This window comes from Carassius carassius, chromosome 43 (genome assembly GCF_963082965.1).
Source record: "Carassius carassius chromosome 43, fCarCar2.1, whole genome shotgun sequence".
NCBI classification, from domain to species: domain Eukaryota; kingdom Metazoa; phylum Chordata; class Actinopteri; order Cypriniformes; family Cyprinidae; genus Carassius; species Carassius carassius.
Genome location: NC_081797.1, coordinates 4,844,283 through 4,866,912, shown reverse-complemented (window position 1 = coordinate 4,866,912; position 22,630 = coordinate 4,844,283). Strand labels below are relative to the sequence as shown.

General features: G+C 37.3%; 2 protein-coding genes across 2 annotated transcripts; both read left to right on the top strand.

Moving 5' to 3' along the window:
- The first annotated feature begins 1,035 nt into the window (after positions 1-1,035).
- LOC132125254 (iron-responsive element-binding protein 2-like) lies at positions 1,036-15,335 on the top strand. Its single transcript, XM_059536566.1, has 21 exons — positions 1,036-1,162; positions 4,103-4,198; positions 4,349-4,514; positions 6,717-6,854; positions 7,085-7,324; positions 7,425-7,494; positions 8,212-8,395; positions 8,473-8,612; positions 8,714-8,885; positions 8,971-9,071; positions 9,481-9,597; positions 9,708-9,867; positions 9,954-10,089; positions 11,391-11,475; positions 11,554-11,835; positions 12,425-12,529; positions 12,942-13,084; positions 13,189-13,336; positions 13,419-13,541; positions 13,639-13,824; positions 14,340-15,335. The coding sequence occupies exons 1-21, from the start codon at positions 1,063-1,065 to the stop codon at positions 14,451-14,453; spliced, it is 3,006 nt and encodes a 1,001-aa protein (XP_059392549.1). The 5' UTR covers positions 1,036-1,062; the 3' UTR covers positions 14,454-15,335.
- Positions 15,336-16,230: 895 nt separating this feature from the next.
- psma4 (proteasome 20S subunit alpha 4) lies at positions 16,231-21,590 on the top strand. Its single transcript, XM_059536398.1, has 9 exons — positions 16,231-16,319; positions 16,791-16,816; positions 16,915-16,957; positions 17,071-17,233; positions 18,010-18,087; positions 18,197-18,285; positions 18,365-18,495; positions 19,545-19,668; positions 21,318-21,590. Exons 2-9 carry the CDS (start codon positions 16,814-16,816, stop codon positions 21,470-21,472), a joined length of 786 nt encoding a protein of 261 aa, XP_059392381.1. The 5' UTR covers positions 16,231-16,319; positions 16,791-16,813; the 3' UTR covers positions 21,473-21,590.
- The last annotated feature ends 1,040 nt before the right edge of the window (positions 21,591-22,630 follow it).

Genomic DNA, 22,630 nt, shown 5'->3' with positions numbered 1-22,630 from the left:
GCTGCTGCCTGTTGATTTGTCAGTGACGCAGGAGGAGCTGTTTGATAATTGGTCGGTGATGTGTGCCGTACAAGTTGTTATTTATATAATATATAATGTAACTATATCTATACGTGAACAAAATCAAGAGAAAGTTGAATTTTTTTTATTATTACAATGAACAACGTGCACAAGTTTACATTATTTAATTATGATCCAGCACATTTATTATTATTATTATTATTATTATAATTATTTTTGTAATATTCTATTGTATGTTTTATATGTAATAATTATAGCAAAGTTAAATATTATATAAAAAATTTAACAATACAATCTAATATTACTTTAAATGTGATATAACACCATTATAAAATATTATGTAAAATATTATATTATATATTTATAACTATACACACACACACATACACAATAAGATACGCTTTACAAATAAAAAGTGTTGCAGCATTAATGCTTAAAATAATTTATGAAATGTACGTATTGCTTTGAACTTAGGCCTATTTCATTTTTACATGCATATAAACACGAATAACAAGCAAAATGGTTCATTTTGTTGCAATTAACAGTTCACAACAAGTTTACATTGTTTTATCAATAAAATAAAATAAATTAAAAATAAAATGGTTCAACAAAAAGGGTGATAATAAAACAACTAAAAAAAGCTACTTTCCTATTTAGATAAAATCGTACATACAAAACACTAAAAGAATATTGCTTGAAATAATTTCTGAAACGAAATATACTAAATGGTTTGTATTTAAAGTTCTGTATGAATATTAATGTTTACACACACGAACACACACTTTTATATGAGAAATAAAATTAAATGTGATGTCTTCAGACATTTACACTCGTAAATACTGTCGATATAACGTATTAAACTTTATAGATAGGATAATTAATTTTGAAAAAATAGATAATTTCTATATCCACTTTTATATCCATTATATTAAGATTTGTTGATAAACCAAAAAAGTGAAGAAAAATATATAGTGTAGGAGATACTGTTTGTTGATTGGACGACGCTCTGCGAGATCCTCAACTCTGATTGGAGAGTCCTCCATGGAGGTACTGTTCGCTGATTGGCTAGTTGTCGTGTGTCGAGCTAGTGGAGTCGTGTTAATATTAGGAGTCATCATGGCGCTCGCTTCATCTCAGTACGGTAAGGGCTGTTTTACTGACAAAAATAACAACATTAATCTCATTTACGCTCTGATAGAGGTGTATATAACCGGTTACATGCGAAGTCACAATCGTGTGTTAAAACAGCCCTTAACTAATCACGTTTAGAAGGAAGAAAGAGGCGGTTTTGTCGTTAGCAGTTCGGCTAGCAGCGAGAGAGCGTAACATCCAGATCGCGTGCTAACATGCAGCTGAAGCGACCACAAACTGATGTGTATCGAAACCTAGTGAAATGCTCACCTTTACAGCAACTGTTTTATGCGTATAGGAAGCCAAACATATTGTCTAGGCTGGCAGCTCATTAAGCATTGAGACAACCCGTTATGTAACTTACAATGCTCGATTGTTATGCATTGTTAAAAATAACACATATGTAATATACCATGATGGTACTGTCATGCTTTCATGCACCATGACTTCCCCTTGTGTTCTTACTTTCCTTTAACGTTGCTATGTAAATACTAATGTATATGAATATGGTAATCAACTTTTTTTTATGTGTAATGTTATATATTTGATTTGAAGTAGTATTACTGTTGTTTATTATCACTATACTATGGTAAGAGCAAAGTATTGCCTTTCTCTGTATTTCGCTGTTTATTGTTTCTTCATGTATTATACAACAAATAATACATTATTATATTTTATCTTAATATGACGTTTTTCTGATTGCCCTAAAACTCTCATAAATGGCCCAAAAATGCTTAAAAGTCCCCAAAACTGTAAAACCTACATTGGGAGGGAGTTTTCCTAAAAAATGTAATTAAGGTCTACAATGCCTAAAGGTTTCTTTTAGAAGTAAATAGTGTATAATTATAATTAACTGTGTTTATGTCTGTGGACTGATCCTGCTGTAATCTGATTGTCTGTTAAGCGAGAGTGTAATTTACTTTTCCCACCCAGTGTCTTTATCTTCCGTGTCATAAATCTAGATCAGGGATTTGTGTGTTCATTGGGGGCGATGCAGGATTGTGTTCTTTACTGCAGTTTCTGTTTAATCTGAACTCATCTAACCTAATCTAACGCATGCAGCAGCAGCAGACGCAGGCTGTGAGTGATAAGCATGTGTCTGTGCATGTTCATCCACCACACATGCAGTCACACGGTGTCAATACACTGCTCTGCAGCAGCAGGAGTTATATCATGCCCAGGAATGAGAATTTGGATCTTTTTTTTTTTTAGTGAACTGTCAAATTTTCTGCATGGATAGTTTAAATTCTTGTTTCTTTTTAGTCAGGATTTCTTGAGACCGCATGCAGATCTGACTGCAGCAGTGCTAGTGTTACTTTAACACAGCCTTTTTATCTAGTGTGTGGGGTTTTTAGTCTGTGAAAGACTGTTTAATCAAACTGATTCGATCTTCTTTGAATGTAGGGATGGGACGGTATGAAAATTTAATATCATGATTATAGTGACTAAAATTATCACGATTATCAATATTATCACGGTTTTGTTGAAACGAGATGAAAGTGTTCAAAAATAGTTGATGCTCACACTGAAAACATTTCAGCAAGTTTTATATTTAATAATCAACAAACAACTAATAAAACAAGCAACTCTATGCACTTAATTTAAAGAAAGATTAAATTCTGTGGCATTTCCTTCCTTACAATGAAAAGTGTAGAAGCATAGAAAAGCATAGAAAAGTCACTGACTTTCGCCATTCCTTCTCGAAAAAAAACAAAAAAAACTTTGTGCGCTGCGCTTGCGTCAGACTGTTGCTGGCTGGACATGATTTAATAGTGAGTTATTAAAACCGCGATAATCAAACACGGTTTTAATGATAATTCATTTTTAAACGATATTACTAACCTTCAGCACATTTTATCACGGTTATCAATAAAACCGGTTATCGTCCCATCCCTATTTGAATGCAATGACATGAGAGCCAACCAAATTAATGAGTAATTATTACATGCATGTTGACATTATTAAAATAACATCTATTTCCAACAACTTAAATTTTTTTTACATTTATTACTTATTATATAGGCTACTGTTTTTACTGTCACTTTCGCTAAATGTGTCCTAAAGTTTTTTTGATGTATTTTTCAATGCATTGTTGACTCTAAACAAAATCTACTCTAATAACATGATAAATGTTGTTTTTTGACACAACTAAGATGAAAATAGTAACAGTGATCTTAAAGCTCTTTATTTAAAGAATAATAGAAGTGTAGTTTAACTATAGACTGCTTGGCAACACACAACAATGGACAAAATGCCCTTTTTTTCTAGTTTTGAACAGAAAATAGTCAGATTCTTTAGTAACAGAAGCTTCTCTATGTTCTCCCATGAGAAAATGTGAAAATGGTTTATTATTCTCCTCAGTATCCAAAAAGGTTTTGGCTTCTAGGCACAGCTAGGAAATGCAAATGCTTAATTTGCAATTGTGTTTGAATTTTGATCATAATAACAAAATTCAAAAAAAGAGGCACTATATATGACAATGCCTGGCTTTGAACCTCAATTAGATCATTTTCATTCTCTTTCTCTTATTGCAAAATTTTTGGTGCATTCCTAAATTAAATGTTGTTATTTAATGCTTGTGTATCTGCCCTGGCTGTGAATTGGCCTTGTAGCTAAGCTCTTTGTACTCAGTCCCACAGCTGTAATCTTGTGCCTTCTAAAAGGGGTGTTAGGAGGGAAGAGGTGAAGGCCTGCAAACAGAGGCGTTAAAAAGAATATACTCTCTCTTTGAGCTATATGGGCCTTGCAGGTGTTGATCTGCTTGAGTTTGGGCCAATTTTGATTCCGTTTGGTTGCAGGTGCACATTACATGTTTTGGTCACAGCCAAACTTGAACCCAAATCAGATTAATGAGTTTTAAACACACAAGCCATTCTTTTCCTGTTAGTTACACAAATAACATTCATTTATCAGCCCAAAAATTCTCAATTAAGTCTTTTATTCTGTACAGAACATCCATTCGGCCATCTGATCGACACTCTGCAGAGCGAACAATATGAAGAGCGGCTATATTTCAACCCCCAGAAGCTGAGAGATGACAGATACGGTGAGTTGCTCAATGCTTTAATGGAAATAAATCATGCACAGATGCAAGTGACATCACTTGGTGTCAACTCAACTCAATGGATTTCAGTTGTAAAAAAATAGATGTAAAATAAAGTCCTGCAAAATTAATATCGGGCTCTTTCTCTCGTAGAGAAACTGCCATTCTGTATGCGGGTTCTCCTGGAGTCCGCCATCCGGAAGTGTGACGGGTTCTACATAAAGACGGACGATGTCTCCATTATTTTGGATTGGCAAACGCAGCAGAACCAGGCCGAGGTTGTGTTCTCGCCCGCCAGGGTTCTGCTACAGGATTTTACGTGAGTAATTGATTCGGACTGCATGATTTGGGGAAAAAAAACGAATTGTGATTGCAAAGGTGATTTAAGGGTGTACTCACACTAGGCGTCCCCCCAAAGCTTGGTTTGTTTAGCCGTCCCTGCCTCGGTTGGAAGAGGTGGGCCAGAGCGCTGTTCAGTTGGGCTCGGGCATGGCACGCATGTAGTGTGAGTGCTAACTGGCTGGAGTGCAGAACTTGTGATATGTGCAGCATGGTTGCCTGAACATTTCTGATTGGCAAAAGCGATAAATCTGCAATATATTGGAAGGTCGTGAGTTACTGCGTCCCATAGACCCAAAATATTAATAAACCACTAAGTTAAGGAAACGATGCACTCCATTGTGCTGAGCGAGAGCGCTTCTCTGCAGCCTTAATGTGCTATAAACTTTTCAAAGGTTTCCCACGGATGAAGTTTAAAGTGTTTAAAGTTTATGGTCAACCCAACTCGGAAATTGGAGTATCAAAATAATCTCTTGAGTAGTAAATACGACTTCAGAGGCCGTTTATGTAATTGATGCCATGACATGATTAGAACTAAATTACTTTTCCCATCATTGCAACGCCGTTATCTTTACTGAGAATGTAAAGTGTCGCGTTACTACAATTTGGTCGAATAAAGCGCAAGGTGTCATGCTTTGGCTAGTGGCTACACATCAGCTGCATTACACCGTTGCAAATCCGATGATGATTGGCTGGGTGGGCGGTGCCCTGCTCACGCCGTCTCACTGCACGCTCTGACTACCACTAAACACAAGACGGCATCAGCGATAATGGCGTTCTCGAACTGGAAGTACAGGAAATTAAAGGAGAGAATGTTTCTGTAACATGCACGCTATGCCCAGGAAAAAAGGCAATTCTGCCAGTTCAGTTCACGCAGCATTTTCAACCACCATTTTTATTCGGATAATTTTCTAAATATTACTGTTATCGTGTCATGAAATGTAGTTTTAAAAGTATTTCATGCAAGAATGTAGTTGTTTTAAACTCAAATATGCGGTTTATTTAAAAATGTTTCGCCGATTTTCGGAGGTTGTCTATTCCCATCTTTGCATTGAAATCACTCACTGTGAACGCACCATAAGGAAAGTGTTCTGTTTATTATGCAGTAAATTTAGGCCTAATATACAGTTACAGAGATTTGCACTAATGGCCAGGTTTCCCTTTGTTTCTTTTTACCCAAGTTTAAATTAGTCTTAATTTTGCACTTGAATTTTATTTTCAAATATTTATTTTTTATATGTTTTATTTCTATGCATATCATATGATAGGCTACAATCTATTGAGTTCAAATAAATACAACATTTTTAAAAATACTTCGTGTTTTTATTCTTCAATCAGTTAATATAAACATCTTGTATATTAAAGATGTTATAGGACGTAATAGCATTATAGAACATAAAAAATAGTAACTAATTACTTTTACAATGTGGTAACTGAGGTAACTACATTTTAGAAGTAATTTGTAACTGTAACTAATTTCTTTTTTAAAGTAAGATGACCAACACTGCATTTCAATTCTAGTTATATATTCTATATATAATCGTGTATATGACAAAATAAAAAATCTTGAATAAAGCGTGCTCCAGCCCAGAATCTAAAGTGCAATGTGACAGCAGGCCAGTGGGGGAGTGGAGAGGGGGGATAATTGTGCTCGGGCTCGGTTCAAGGTAACCGTGCCTAGTGTGAGTACACCCTTAAATGTGAAAATTAAATAATTTCCAGGTTTGCTGTGCTTGTTTGTATGTCAAAAATTAGCTTTTATAAATCAAATATTGTTTGTTACTATTAATGTTACTAAATAAAAAATCCTAATTAAAAAAATTACTATTGTAATGTTTGACTGTAAAATAAAAAATAAAGTATTTAAGAGAAATATAATTTGTATTAAATTAAAAATGACAATACTAATATTTATGGCTGTCTTTATTTCTTCATTTTAAAAGGATAACATCTTCATTTTCAAACAAACAAACACACTTCTATTTTTACTGAGGAAGCTTTTAAAGCTTCTAATTTGTTGATAAGCATCTCTTGTTTCTTGTCGAGTATGGAAAGTTGGCTGAGATCGCAATAAATCATATCACAGTGTTTTATTTAGATGAACAATCCTTTCTTCAATCAAACACTAACTGGTCCTGCTTATACGGTTGGATACATCCTGATAGCCCATTTGTGTTCACAGGGGAATTCCTGCTATGGTGGATCTGGCTGCCATGAGAGATGCTTTAGCTAAACAGGGGGTCGATCCGAACCTGGTGAACCCCAGATGCCCCACAGACCTCATCGTAGATCATTCTCTGCAGATCGACTACAGCAAATGGTGAGAGTGAACGCAAAGGCTAAAGGACGGATTAAGGCAGTATTTATGTTTTAAAACCTGATAATTACAACATTAACATAAACAATGATTATGGCTAGAACTCCTCTAACGTACACAGTAATTAGGGCAATAATGTATTGTGCTGCTGTTTTTGTGAAAACAGTGCCTTTTTATGAGCTTATCCAGTCACGATGCAACACATTGTTACAAGCATTTGCCTCATTTCTCAGTGCCATCCAGAACCCTCCAGCCCACACAGACGAGAGTCACGCTGCTGCTGTCAGATCCCCTGCCGGCCGACCATCTCCACGAGGGAGCAGCAGCGGCGGTCACTGTGCAGGTCAACGCCCGGGTCATCGGGGGGGCTGCAGTAAAGCCTCCTGCTCCGATGCTCCCAGTGGCAGAAGCGCAGCAGTACAAATAGAGAACACACCCCTCCTGTGCCCCTTCCACCTGCAGCCCGTGTCCGAGTACGTCTCACCTCACACACACACACACACATTAACTCACGCCCTCACATGAATCTGTCTGCATTCTCTTGATGCCCTGATGTCTGTCTGACCCACACAGGCCTGAAACTATGATCAGAAACCAAGAGATGGAGCTAATCAGAAACAAAGAGAGGCTACAGTTCTTTAAGGTGAGTTTTCAGAGCTTTCTGTGATTTATATTTACACGAAAAAAACATAAAATGCATTTTATATCACACTTTGGTTATGAAAAGTGAGATAATGGCAGATTTATCTGGAAGTAAATTTAACTGGATCGTGAAAATTATTTCCTGCCTACTAGGTTACATTAGCAAAAAAGTGTTTTATTGGTGGATATCTTTTTTCATTATGAAAAAGATATTGGTTATTCTTTAAAGTAACATTTACAGTCATGCGCAATAAAACCAGGACCATCTGTTACGGAAGTGAAAATTCACAACCGAGGGTCAGTAATTTATTTTCTGAAAGAAATAATACTTTTATTCTTATACATGTAGTTACAAAAGATTTGTATCAAGATTTGTTTTTTTTTACTTTCCATTTATCAAAGAAGCCTGAAAATAAATTGAACCGTTTCCACAAAAATATTAAGCAGCACAACTATTTTTTTCCACATTGATTATCAGAAATGTTTCTTGGGCAGCATCTTAGAATGATTTCTAAAGATCATATGACATTGAGGACTGAAGTAATGATGCTGAAAATTCAGCTTGACATCACAGATGTAAATTACATTTTAAAATATATGCAAATTGAAAATGGTTATTTTAAACGGATATATTTTACAATTAAAAAGTAAAAAATCTTACAGACAACAAACTTTTAAATGGTATTTTAATGCTTGTTTTTCACTATTTTCTATCCAGTGGTGTTCAAAAGCCTTTAAAAACATCAACGTAGTTCCGCCAGACATCAACACAGTGCATCAGGTGAATCTAGAGTACCTGTGTCAGGTGGTACAGGAAGGGGAGGGGTTTATTTATCCTGACAGTGTGGTGGGAACAGACTCCCACACCACCATGATCAACGGCCTTGGGATCCTAGGCTGGGGTAAACAAGATGTTAGTTATTGTGTTATATTTGTGCACTATTCTGTCTTGTTTAATCTCACTTTGTCTCTCTTTCAGGAGTTGGAGGCATTGAATCAGAGGCGGTCATGTTAGGTCAGCCAGTGTCTTTGACTCTGCCGCAGGTCGTCGGCTGTAAACTCGTGGGGACCATCAATCCTCTTGCCACATCCATTGATATCGTACTGGGCATTACTAAGGTACAGCGAGGTCCTTGTTTCCTTAATGTATAACATCATCAGTGAATTTGCAAATCTCTAGAAATGACATTTCATGCACTGATCTGATCTTTGTGTCTCAGCATCTGCGTCAGGCAGGAATCGGCGGGAAGTTTGTGGAGTTCTTTGGGCCAGGTGTACAGCAGCTCTCGGCTCCTGATCGGACCACCATTGCTAACATGTGCCCAGAGTACAACGCCACTGTGAGCTTCTTTCCTGTGGATGGCATCACCCTTCAGCACTTTAAACACACTAGTACGGACCATCCTGTGTGATTTAGATTATAAAGCTTCAAGTGTTTGCAAGGATGTAACTTGATGCAAAACGTTTTTCTTATCAGTTTGCAGTGAGGAGAAGCTTGTGGTTTTAGAAGACTATCTGAAGGCTATCAAACTCTTCAGAAGCTATGGCGACCAATCAGAAGAGCCACAGTATTCAGAGGTTGGTTAACTTAATTATGGCGCTTGTAGAGCGGGAGAGATGGAGGTTTCCCCAGTAACGGCTGCACACAAAATAACGCTTCTCTCACAAACGCTGCTTTATCAGTCATTAGATGCAAGGTGAAATGAAAGGCTGTTTATTTGCTTCAGAAATGCAGTGATTTAAAAACACCCCCACCGGGTTTTGATTTTTAAACTTGCAGCACTCTTATATTCAAAGCCTTTTGGAAAATCTATTTGTGGCGCTCAGTTTTGATATTGTGGCGGGCCACAACAAATAAGACTATAGCGAAATCACTGACTGACCTTCACATGAGAAATCAGTAACCGAAAAAGCTATACAAATTCAGGGTTTGCCCCTATAGAATTTCCAAGTTGAGTTAAATCATGTGATGCGGTTGGTTTCATAGGTCATCGAGATGAACCTGAGCTCAATTGTGCCTCATGTAAGTGGACCCAAACGGCCGCAGGACAGAGTCGCTGTGACATGCATGAAGGAAGACTTTATCAACTGCCTGAATGAGAAGGTGAACGCACATATTAACATATTAAATTGAAAAAAAAAATATAGGTAGCAAAGTACCCTTGACATCACTAATACCAGTGTATGTTGTTTGTGCCATCCATGTATGTGTAGGTGGGTTTTAAGGGCTTCCACATATCCAAAGAGAAGCAGGCAACTCAGGTCCCCTTCCTGCACGAGGGGGCCGAGTACAACCTGGCGCACGGATCGGTCGTCATCGCTGCTGTCATCAGCTGCACCAACAACTGCAACCCGTCCGTCATGCTGGCTGCAGGTCAGACGTTAACACACCTCTAGATCTGATATGAGCTGTTTGAACGGTGTTTAGTGCATCTCACGTGTATGTCTGTGTTTGTTCAGGTCTGCTAGCAAAGAAAGCCGTCGAGGCTGGTCTGACGGTAAAACCGTACATCAGGACCAGTCTGGTGCCCGGCAGTGGAACCGTCACACATTACCTGAACACCAGTGGAGTCCTGCCCTACCTCAGGAAACTCGGGTACATGCACATTGTATAAACACACACACACACACACACATTCAATCTCACACACACTAGGGCTGGGCGATGTATCGAATATTAGTGATAATATTGTAATAATTTTGATGACGATGTAAAATTTGAAAATATCGGGAATATCAAATATTTCAAATTCAAGCATACTTTCCCCTAAAGAACGCGCCGAACGTCCAAAAAAGGAACATGTAACTGTGGACTGCTCTACGTGCCTCTACTGCAAGAGTTTTCATGAGAGTGGCTGCCAAATAACAAGAGTTTAAAATCCCTCCCTTAAATGGCCTGCTGTTGACAATGCAGACTCGCCATGAACGCCAGAGAGAAATGCACATTTCATATGGATTACATCATCAGAGAGTAGCCCATTTATTTTGGTTTGAATATTTTAGTTTAAAAGAAGACATTTCAAGCTTTGTGTAATATATAGCCTATATTTCTCAAATCTGTGAGGCACACGCTGAGTTTAGTTCACATGCAATGCAAGTGATCGTGCCGGCGCCTTATTACATTGTCTGCTAGGCTATATATTTGCTTCTTATTTATTAAATACGGGTAACTGATTGATAAAACATTGATCAAAATTAAAATACAATTTATACAAAACGAAAATCTTTTAAAAAGAGTTTTCTATAAAACAAAACTTAATGAAGTCGTCAAAATCATGTTTTACCAAAATCAGCGACTTTGCTCCCCATGCAGTCTTTTTTGCCGCCTCCATCTCTACGTGCAGACTGAGCTTGTGCGTCATCTTCATGCCAGTTATTCAGCCAATAAGTGTAGGCCTATGTATTTCAAAATTGTGTCTAGTACTATAGAAATGACAAAGGTTTAATTGCCATTTTTATTTCAAAGGACCCGACCGACCGCGACCCAAATATCATTAAAAATGTTTTTGGATGACTCGTAACCGCGGGCGAGCGCAGGCACCCGCTCATTTTGCATCAACCCGCGCATCATTGATATTTACCAGTTTTCATAATATAGACAGAGAGAGTGCAAAGGTCTTTGGTATTCATTCATATATATATATATATATATATATATATATATATATGCAAAGATATCGAGATATATATTGAATATCGTAATACTTTTTTGATATATGGCCCAGCCCTAACACACACACTAAGAAAACTTACTGGATGAAACAATACATATAAATGCATAAATAATATATTATTTAGAAAAAAATAATTGACATTTTCAAAATGTAAAGTTTTTACATTTACATAAACACATTCACCGTTGTCTGGACAAGCATTTATTTTGATGATGTGTTTCAGGTTTGAGGTGGTGGGTTATGGATGTGCCACTTGTGTGGGCAATACAGCACCTTTACCTGAGAGTGTGGTGGACGCCATTAAACAGGTTAGAATGTTTAATCTTATTTCTGTCTCCCTTCCTCTCTCTGATCTGCTGTGTATTAATCTGTCTGCTTGTGTGCAGGGTGATTTGGTGGCATGTGGCGTGCTGTCTGGAAACAGGCATTTAGAAGGACGCCTGTGTGACTGCGTTCGGGCAAATTATTTGGCTTCACCTCCACTGGTGGTGGCGTATGCTATCGCAGGCACAGTCAGCATCGACCTAGAGACAGAACCGCTGGGGGTGAACTCCGAAGGGAAGGACGTGTATCTGAGGGATATCTGGCCATCCAAAGAGGAGGTGAACTACACGGAGGAGAACATCGTCATCGCCTCCATGTTCAAAGAGCTGAGGAGCCGGATGGAGGTGCGAGAATATAATAGCACACATTCCTCAAAAATATAATTGATAATTGATTGATCTACTTAATCAGTTGACTCAGTAGAGTTGTCTGTTAATAATGGCTGATTGATTCACTGAATCAGCTGACTCAGTAGAGTTGTCTGTTAATAAAGGCTGATTGATTCACTGATTCAGCTGACTCAGTAGAGTTGTCTGTTAATAATGGCTGATTGATTCACTGATTCAGCTGACTCAGTAGAGTTGTCTGTTAATAATGGCTGATTGATTCACTGATTCAGCTGACTCAGGAGAGTTGTCTGTTAATAATGGCTGATTGATTCACTGATTCAGCTGACTCAGGAGAGTTGTCTGTTAATAATGGCTGATTGATTCACTGATTCAGCTGACTCAGGAGAGTTGTCTGTTAATAATGGCTGATTGATTCACTGAATCAGCTGACTCAGGAGAGTTGTCTGTTAATAATGGCTGATTGATTCACTGAATCAGCTGACTCAGGAGAGTTGTCTGTTAATAATGGCTGATTGATTCACTGATTCAGCTGACTCAGGAGAGTTGTCTGTTAATAATGGCTGATTTGTGTGGTTGTCTGCAGAAAGGAAGTATGTTTTGGAACACAATAGAGTCTGCTGAATCTGCCCTCTTTCCGTGGGATCCCAAGTCCACCTACATTCGATGTCCGTCCTTCTTCAGCAAACTGGTGAGTATCATGCAGTACTATTTATATATTATTATAGTACTTTGTTAAAGGTTGGAAATATATTTTCAGTGTTATTTTTAATAATTTAATAATTTAATGTTGTTTTGTAATTGTTATTAGTTTTTACTTTTACATTTTTCTATTTAGCTTTTTTTATTTCAGTTTAAGTTTGAGTAATTTTGTAATGTACAATTTTTTTTTTTCAGAAATAAAAAAATTCTTTCAAGTTCCAGTAATTTTAGTAGATTTTTCGTTTCATATTTTATTTCAGCTTGATTTTAATTAATGAAAGTGATTCGTAATAGTTTTAGTTAACGGTAACAACAGTGTTGTTATTTATATGCAGATCTCCCCACGCATCATGTTCACAGTATTTTGACATTAACAAGGCCCTTGTTTCTCTTCGTCTCAGTCTAAAGAGGTGTGCACTCCTCAGTCCATTGAGGGCGCGTACCCACTCCTCTTTCTTGGTGATAAAGTAACAACCGATCACATTTCTCCAGCGGGAAGCATCGCAAGAGTCAGCGCTGCCGCCAAATACCTTCAGAGCAAACGGTAAGATGATTTGGAAGGGCTTCTTCTCAGTATGTTCATATATTTGCCCTTAAAATCATTTATTATAATTTCCATTGCATTTAGCAGTAATATTTTTTATTCAGTTTGACCCCTCGTGAATTCAATTCCTATGGTGCACGGAGAGGAAACGATGCTGTAATGACTCGAGGAACATTTGCCAGCATAAAGCTTCAAAACCGCCTCATCGGGAAGACCGGACCCAAAACATTGCACATTCCATCAGGACAGATGGTCAGCGACTAGACTGAACCGGTTTGAACTTGATTCTTTCTGAGTCTGTACACATGGTTTGATGGATGTTTTCTCGTCACAGCTGGATGTGTTTGAAGCTGCTGAACGCTATCAGAGGGATGGAGTCACTCTCATCATACTGGCAGGAAAAGAGTACGGCTCCGGCAGCTCACGTGACTGGGCCGCTAAAGGACCTTATTTAATGGTACTGGTCCCATATTCCTGTGGATTCCTGTGTTTCCTGTTATTAATTCTGAGCAAACACTTAACATATATAGATCTGTCTTGTCTGGGTTATTCAGGGTGTCCGTGCGGTGATAGCTGAGAGCTTTGAGAAGATTCATAGGAATCATTTGGTGGGGATGGGAATCGCTCCGCTGCAGTTCCTGCCAGGACAGAATGCCGACTCGCTGGAGCTGTGTGGAAAAGAGCGATTCACCATCAACATCCCACAGGAGCTTACGCCCAGACAACAGCTAACAGTACAGGTAGAGCGACTCACAGTGGATAAAACATCAGTGAGATGTGCTCACACGTGGAACACAGTAACCGCACAACCAGTGTAGTCTGATTTTTAAAAAGAAACACTAGTTGATTGTAGTGAATCAAAAGCATTCAGAATAACCAATCTAGTCCAAAGCACTGACAGGTGACTCTAATGAAACCGTTCTTTTAGTGAATCAGAAACATACAATGCTGTCAAGGTTGTCTGATTTACAGATGTCTCTTATGAAACAGTTCTTCTCAGTGAATCAGAAACAATGTACACAATGTTTTGTGACCTGCCATCATTGAAATTAATATATAGGCGTTAAGAGTTATTTAGAGCAATAGCTCTATTTTCTGCCATTACATTATTTAGTTAACTGTTACTAAAATAGAGAGCTTGCGAATCGAAATTTGTATCCACACCCAGTCCTGCTCTTAATTAAACTGTGATTTGCTTGTACATACTGATTTTTGTCCATGCGACATCTTATGTTTATGTCTGATTTGTTTCCAGACGAGCACAGGGAAGAGTTTCAGTGTCACGGCTCTTTTCGAGAACGACATGGATTTGGCGTTTTTCAGACACGGAGGCATCCTGAAGTACGTAGCTCGTTCTCTGCTGCTGTAGCACAATCAGATTCATAGCCACGGAGACGCCATAGACCTCTGACAAGTACAGCGCCACCCAGAGGCCTTCAGGAGGCCTTATGAACTCTGAACGCTGTGCCTATCGTCTGCCGAATCCTCCCGTCCCGGAGGACGTCATTGTTTTGCACTTAAAAACCACAAATGTCCAAGGTTTCGCTCCAGATCATTGTCTCCACTCCCAGACGCGATCCAGTGTGTATATCCACATTCTGGTTGTGGAGAGGGAACTTTGGCCATTTTGTATCACAGTGCCTGTTAAGAAACCGTTCTCCTGACCTGAGCTCTTTGGTGCTGGATGCGAAGACTGCATGACGACCTCACAGCCAATGGATGCTTTGCACTTCTTTCATGGTGCTGATTTTTACACGGCCAATTTGATGGAGCGAAAATGTCCACACGTTCAAAGCTTTCCAGCTTACTGTTGTTTCTTCATTTCCTAGCTCTCGTTTCTGTATGAAAGTCGTCCACATATTGCAGTCACGAAAAAAAAAAAAAAAAAAGACACTCTTCGATTTCATCCGATCCAGTAGAATATCAATTTATTTATTATAATCGTCCGTTTAGTGTTTTCTGTTACTGGGAGTATGAGTGCCAGTGATGACTAAGGAAGTAGGCTCAACCATAAACAAAGTATAACTCTGAGCTCACATTAGAGAGGGAACGAAGGCTGGCTTTGGTACTATCAGTGCTGTTTGCCTCGTTGTGATGTTTGGCTTCAGTCCTTGTGTTCTGTAGGTGAAGACAGTATGCAGCTCCTCAGCACAGGGGTGAATGATGCAGTAGAAATAATAAAAAAAAAATCATTCTTTTCTTGGATTATGCTGTTATTGTAAATAATTTTTAATAAATAATGAGATCAGCATGCTGAGTTTGTTCTTTCTGTTTTTATAATACCAAAGTCTGTCCAAATCACAAACAAATGACTCTCATGAACCAGTTCTTTGTAGTGAATAAAAACCATGCAGCACAATCAGTGTAATCCAAATTACAAATGACTCTTGTAGTATGACAGAATATTTCATTACTCATGGTATTTTTAGTATTTAGTATTCAATTGTAAAATTAGATTTAAATATATGAAATTATTTTAAATGTTATTGTGTATTTTAGAATTGATTTTTGGTTTAAAATATACTCTGAAATATTCGTAGTTTGTACATTATGATAAAATGTATGGTAATGTAGCTTCCCTTACACTGGGGGCGCTGTGGAGCTGAACGATTCATTTCTGTGGGATGTGCAATCTAGCTGATCCACTCCCACCAGCACAAAGAACCTGAAAGCAGACAGTAGCAGAGAATGCTCTGACAGTAGTCTGATTCAGAAACAAATTAAACAAAACCAGTAGTTAACCAAAAACTTACCATTCAACAAATGTAGTCTGGTTTTCTAAATACATGACTCTTATGAAACAGTTTTTTAATGTAACTAAAACACACAACACACATCAGGTAAATTCGTAAAACCAATATATATATATACATAAAAAAACGATGTACATAATTTGTGAACAAATTTTAAATATTGCTTAATTGAGGAATTTTCCTATGCTTAATAATTATATGCATTAAATGAATTTTAGGACGATATTTAAAAGTAGTACATATTTCTTGCGTTCAATGCATGTTACAAGTTTCAGTTTTTAGTTGTTGTTTAATTATAAAAATAAAAAGCTAAATTGCGAACACTACCGCTAACTAAAGAAAGGGAACCAATCACAGAACGTCAAGTTACACACGTGACCGCCGACAGAAGTGACTGCAGAGTGGACGCGTTTCTCGCTGCAGTGAGATTCTTTAGCGGAGATTCTTTAACAGTGAACAGGCAGCGCGAACTCCGGCATTAGGTATGAAAATAATACACATTACTATATTTATGACGCTATATACACTATATATGACGCCAACTACAAAGTAAAGCCTTCAGTGCGTGTGTGGAAAACTAAACTGGTGTCAGATTCATTGAGCGTAGGCTAAATTTAAATGAAATGGAAAGTTGCTGCTTCATGCTGTTATGCGGGTGCTAATGCTAAAGCTAAAACACATTCAAACAGGAGAAACTGAAAGCATCTTTAAAATTCACATTTATGCTTCAGTCTCTCATTTATATTCATTTAAGACAGTAAAATAAGTGTATTTGGTAGTTTGGATGTGTGTTAGAGTTGTTTTCTGTTACTTCCTATCGCTTTATGAATGTTTAAGCTCTTGAGATTGTGACAGCAGCGTAAATCAACAAATTAGTAAATGTAATAAATATAATAATTACTAATAATAATGTTTGGTACTGATCACTTAAGCATATTTTCTCCTGTTTGCAGGATTCGTTTTATTTAAGGGCATAATGGTAAGTGTTGCATTATTTGTTGATCTATTTTTTTTCATGCAGTTTATCGATTCACTTTATGTTCTTATCACAACGATTCACAATTTTTTTTTTAACAGTCTCGGAGATATGACTCAAGGACGACTATTTTCTCTCCAGAGGGTGAGAGCCCCCATATGCACTATTTCATTATTCATTATTTGTATTGTGTGTTATTATTCTAAATGTTGCCATGTGGAGGAGCTCTGAGTTTGTGAGTGTTGTGTTGTTGGCAGGCCGTCTGTATCAGGTAGAGTATGCCATGGAGGCCATCGGTCACGCTGGCACCTGTCTGGGAATTCTGGCCAATGACGGCGTGCTGCTGGCGGCAGAGAGGAGGAACATCCACAAACTTCTGGACGAGGTGTTCTTCTCTGAGAAGATTTACAAACTCAATGAGTGAGTCCAATCATTTGTGTGGCCTTACTTGAACACAAATCATTGCATAAGTATGATATTTGAGGTTTCGCAAGAGAAGTTGAAGTTCTATTATGTAAATGTTAATATAAATTAAATTATAGTCTTTATTCCTATTTTAGATCTTTCTATTTAATAGAGTATTGTTTTTTTTTAGCTCTGATATGGGAGAAAATACATGCATTTTTAATATTTCAAATAAATACTAATGCATTTTTAAATATTAGAATTAATATTTAATTATATTTCGTTCCTTGGCAAATCTCTTTTTGGTATGGCAGTGTTATTTTAGTATTATTTACATGCTATTTTATGGTTATTTAATATTTTAAATTAGCTTGGATTTTTCTGTTTCCAGTGTATTTTAATTTTAGTACATATATGATTTTGTTTTGTCTTTTAATAAGAGTTTTATTTAGTTTAGTTTAGGAGAAATTGTATTAATATTTAATATTTTAAATTAATATTTAGAATTAATATTCAAGTACACTTCTCTCTTCTTTTTGTAAATGTGTGTATGGCAGTGTTAATTTAGTATTGTTTATATATTATTATTATTATTATTATAGTGTTTGTTATTTTATATTTCCAGTTTATTTTAACTTTTAGTTAAATATTTAAATATGTGCTGTGCGCTTATATATTTATATATATAAGGAAGTGTGGTTGTTTAGCTTTGATATGCGAAATAATATTAAAATATTTTTTTTCTAAAATATATGACAACAGCTCTGATGTATGGTGATTTTGTAACGCAGAGACATGGCATGCAGTGTAGCGGGAATTACATCAGATGCCAACGTCCTCACAAACGAACTGAGACTCATCGCACAGAGGTGAGTGAAGCATCACTTTGACTCCTGCGGAAGACTGCATTGGGTTATGATAAGACAGAATTGGTTTATTATGCATATGAGAGTCTTTGGATTGATGGTGTGTGTGCAGGTACCTGCTGCAGTATCAGGAGCCCATTCCCTGCGAGCAGCTGGTCACTGCGCTGTGTGACATCAAACAGGCTTACACACAGTTTGGAGGTACATTTGAATCTATTTCGAACATGATCCTGGTGAAGTTTTGGGCTGTGGAATATAAACCATGTGTGTGTTTTGTCAGGTAAAAGGCCCTTTGGTGTGTCTCTGCTGTATATGGGATGGGACAAACACTACGGCTTCCAGCTCTATCAGAGTGACCCCAGCGGAAACTATGGAGGCTGGAAAGCCACGTGCATCGGCAACAACAGCGCAGTGAGTGAAACACACACATTCAGATTCTTGTGCAGGAAACGAACACTTCATTGTCCTGTTTGAGCTTATGACACACTGAATCTGTCCGACTAATGCTAGAAAGAAAAATACATTTTAGACTCTGTTCATTTGAACCAAATCAGTTCATATGAATCATTGGGTTTAACGAATCAGTAAAAAAAAAAAAAAAAGTAATTATTAGGGTTTTTTGATGAATAAATTAATGCTTTCAATCAGCAAATTAAGCTTAAGTTAATCAACAGTGACCGTAAAGGCATTTACAATATAAAAAAAAATATATATATTTTTTGAAAATGCTGTTGTTTTTTAACTTTCTATTGGTAAAGCAATCCTGGGGAAAAGTCCTCGGTTTTCACAAAAATATTAAGCAGCATAACTGTTTTCAACATTAATAATAATAATAATAAATGTTTTGTGAACAGCAAATCAGCATAATCATTTTAAAACATTTTAAAAACCTTAACTGCTCAAACTTTTAAACAGTGGTGTATAACATTTTGAGTTTAGCTCAAAGTTTAGCTAATTTGATTCTGTCAGAAACAATCAAAGTGTAGTATTCTCAGCTCTATTTAACATTTGTGACCCTGGACCACAAAATCAGTTTTAAGTGCCAATTTTTCATTAACATCCTTTCCGCCTCAAAATCAACACAGAATTTGCAAGAAGAAAACTATTTATATCCTCAAAAAAAAAAGCATTTACCGTAACATGTGATACTGCTTTTTGTCACGGAATAATAATGTAGATTGAGTCGAATATTCCGTTCTTTGTAAAACTGCATGGTTGCATGTTGGAATCAATGTTTCTTTTTAAAGTTTAGTGATTTGTTCATGCTTCTTAAAAAAGAAACTGAAAAAAAGACAAGTCGGAGAGACATCACAATGTCCATTTATTATTGCACTGATGTGGCCAGTAGATGGCGACAAGGCACCTGTCCTTAATTCACTACTTCTGTCCTGAAGTTTGAACAAAACAGATATCAAAACCCCTCAGTTCAGAAACGTAAAGTGTGTGTCTGTGTATTTCAGGCTGCTGTGTCAATGCTGAAGCAGGACTATAAAGAGGGAGAGATGACTCTGTCGTCTGCCCTCGCTCTCGCAGTCAAAGTGCTGAACAAAACCATGGACGTCAGCAAGCTCTCAGCAGAGAAAGGTGTGTGTTTGGCAAGACTGAGATGGAATAAATGTTTTAGCATGCAGACGAGGCTGGTAGATTAAGGCAGTCTAGCAGGGAGCAGACTTCTGCATTATGAATGATCATGACACCATGTACAGACCCACAATCCATCTGAGCTCTCAGCTTTATGCAGCTCATCACGTGCTGCACTGCGGTTACAAACACTGCAGTCAAAATGGTCATGCAGCAACAAACCCTATGAAACAAATAGACAAGCTATACATTTTATGCTGTATTGGCAACATTTGTTTGGCAGTTGAAACAAAAATCACATTTACTATAAAAATCACACACTTGGTGCATTTGTGACTGTGTTTTATATATATAATGTATACTAGGGGTGTAACGGTACGCAAAAATCACGGTTCGGTACGTACCTCGGTTTTAAAGTCACGGTTCGGTTCATTTTCGGTACAGTAAGGGAAAGAAATGCAAACATTAAACTGCAGGTTGTTTATTACTATACACTTTTTTTTAAAACAATTTACACTTTTTTTTTTAAATACTTTTTAATAAAATATATATAAAATAAAAAAGAATAAGAAATAAAATACTGCTGCAAAGTTCTCCACTAAATAAAATACTCTCGAGTCTCAAACCAATACATATAATAAAATAAAATGAAAAATATAAATAAATAACTATGATTACAGTGTAGCATTACCAATCCCAGCTTGTAGGCCTGCTCATATTTAAAAAAAAATATATATATAACTTTTCCAAAGTGTAAAATGCAGCATCAACAGTTTCAGTTTTTAGACCTGCTCAGATTTCGTTATTGCGTTGGACCGATCAGAATTAAGAGCAAAGGTCTGTTTAAATGCCGATGTGAGCTGCGTTTGAATTACAATCGTTTTTTTCCTTGTTGTAGTGATGTACACTCGCGTGATGCCTTTTGAAAACCTTAGGCCGGTGACACACTGGCATATTGCACCTATCAAACATAGTCTATTTTGCCGTCAATACTGTTGACGGTGTCCTTTATCAGTAGGCTTTATATTTCTGCTCAACATGAAGTATAGATATTGTTGTCGTGAAGACAAGATTCTGGTCTGTCGGCGGTCTCCCTCTATGTCACCTACAGTAGCAGCTGCGCGCCAGTGCTGCGTCAGGCACGATTCTGGTGTGTAAAGACACAGAAAACGCGAAGCAGCCGTCATGCAACTGACACGCAGCAGAAACGCACGCTCACGCCACGCAGCCAGTGCAACCGGCCTTAGAATCAGCTGCAGGGCGGGATTTGCGCTGAATGCGGAGAGTTCCGGCACTTAATATGTTCGTTTGGAAACACGAAAATGTATATGTTCTGCACACAAAATATTGCATTCGGTCATTCAGTACACACGTGCACCGTACCGAAAGCCCTGTACCGAAACGGTCCGGTACGAATACACGTACCGTTACACCCCTAATGTATACAGTATTTTATATATATTTTTATTTTATTTAACTTACAATCAAATTGTTCTTTACCTCAAAACTCTTAAATACAGAAAGCTGTTGCATGTCAAAGATTGTTGTTTCAGTAGATTCAAATCAATATGCACAGTGTTTAAATTAATTTTAAATTAATTAATTTTATGGACAAACATCTAATTGTTTCCTTTTTCTGTCCGTCTTCAAAGTGGAGATCGCCACACTGACACGAGAGAACGGCAAGACCAGAATCAAAGTCCTCAAGCAGAAGGAAGTGGAAGAACTGATCAAGAAACACGAAGCAGAAGAGGCCAAAGCAGAGAAAGACAAGAAAGAGAAAGAACAGAAGGAGAAAGACAAATAAAATGCATGCACTTGTTTTCTATTAAAATGCAAAGCCCGCTGGGACTCCCAGAGAAATTCATATTGCTCCGTCTGTCAATCTGTCATTTTCTTTATTAAACACAAAATGAGAAGATAAACATGTCTAGTAGTTTTGTTTCTTCAAATCGAATGCACATTCTGAGGAAATTCTAGAAGGTTCTTCAATGTCCACAGCTGGTGGTTTTATGTTGAATAATAGATCAAATGTAAAAGCGTTCGCATGGACATTTGTGCCTCTAATGTGAGTGTTGTGTAACTAAGAGCTTTCATGTTGGTGTGGGCTAACACTGCATTAACCTTTGCAAAAAAAAAAAACTATGGTGATAACCATGAAATGTCATAGAAACTGGTCAATTGTACCAAATACTATCTATATATATATATATATATACATATATAATTGGCGACTTATAGACCTATAGACGCCATATTGAATTTAACACATTTAGTGAGACTGGTTTACTATACTGCTTTGTTTAAAACGCTAAATTACTTTTTGACACTATAGTAAATTGTCGCAAGATACTTCCTACTAGAAAAACATGTGTGTGGTGTAAGAGTTAACATTCTTATATTAAAAGGGTGAGTATTTTATGGAGGATTAACCAAAGCTCTGACTGACTCTTAACGTATTTTGCGGGCTTTTCTAAGAAGCGCGGGAAAATTCGGCACGTGTTGCATAAGCGCGGGAACGGATTACAGTCTCAGAGGTCAGACCTGAACACAAGGACGAGCTCGCACAGTAACCCGGCACCACAAAAATCTTAACATGTTCCAGACTGAGAGAATGTAGGTCATTTAAATGGACTGTGATGTAACCCAGCACGGATCGTTAAGTGACCTGCAGGTCTGTTTACAGCGACAGGACAGACGCTCTCCAGTTCAGTCTGTCAACGGGAGTCTGTCAAGAGTTTCTGAATGAAGGTACCGCCAAAATAAATTGGTTTAGGTTTTTTTTTTTCCCTCTCCAATTTACCATTAAGTCATGTGTCAATAACATATTTAAGTGAGCTTTAGAAATAAGCAAGCAAGCATTTTATTAGTTTTAGGTTCAGGCTATTTGTGTTCGCTTTGAGATCAACATAGCTCTATTTTGAAATGCTAACCCAATTTAGAGCTTAGATTTGATTTTACAGTC

Excerpts from the sequence above, each read along its gene's own strand:
- psma4 (XM_059536398.1), top strand. Across the intron at positions 18,088-18,196 it reads CTGAGACTCATCGCACAGAG|GTACCTGCTGCAGTATCAGG; the intron begins GTGAGTGAAGCA and ends GTGTGTGTGCAG. Across the intron at positions 18,496-19,544 it reads GCATCGGCAACAACAGCGCA|GCTGCTGTGTCAATGCTGAA; the intron begins GTGAGTGAAACA and ends TGTGTATTTCAG.
- LOC132125254 (XM_059536566.1), top strand. The coding sequence starts at position 1,063 with ATGGAGGTACTGTTCGCTGATTGGCTAGTTGTCGTGTGTCGAGCTAGT. Across the intron at positions 7,495-8,211 it reads AGAGGCTACAGTTCTTTAAG|TGGTGTTCAAAAGCCTTTAA; the intron begins GTGAGTTTTCAG and ends TTTTCTATCCAG. Across the intron at positions 8,886-8,970 it reads TCAGCACTTTAAACACACTA|TTTGCAGTGAGGAGAAGCTT; the intron begins GTACGGACCATC and ends TTTTCTTATCAG.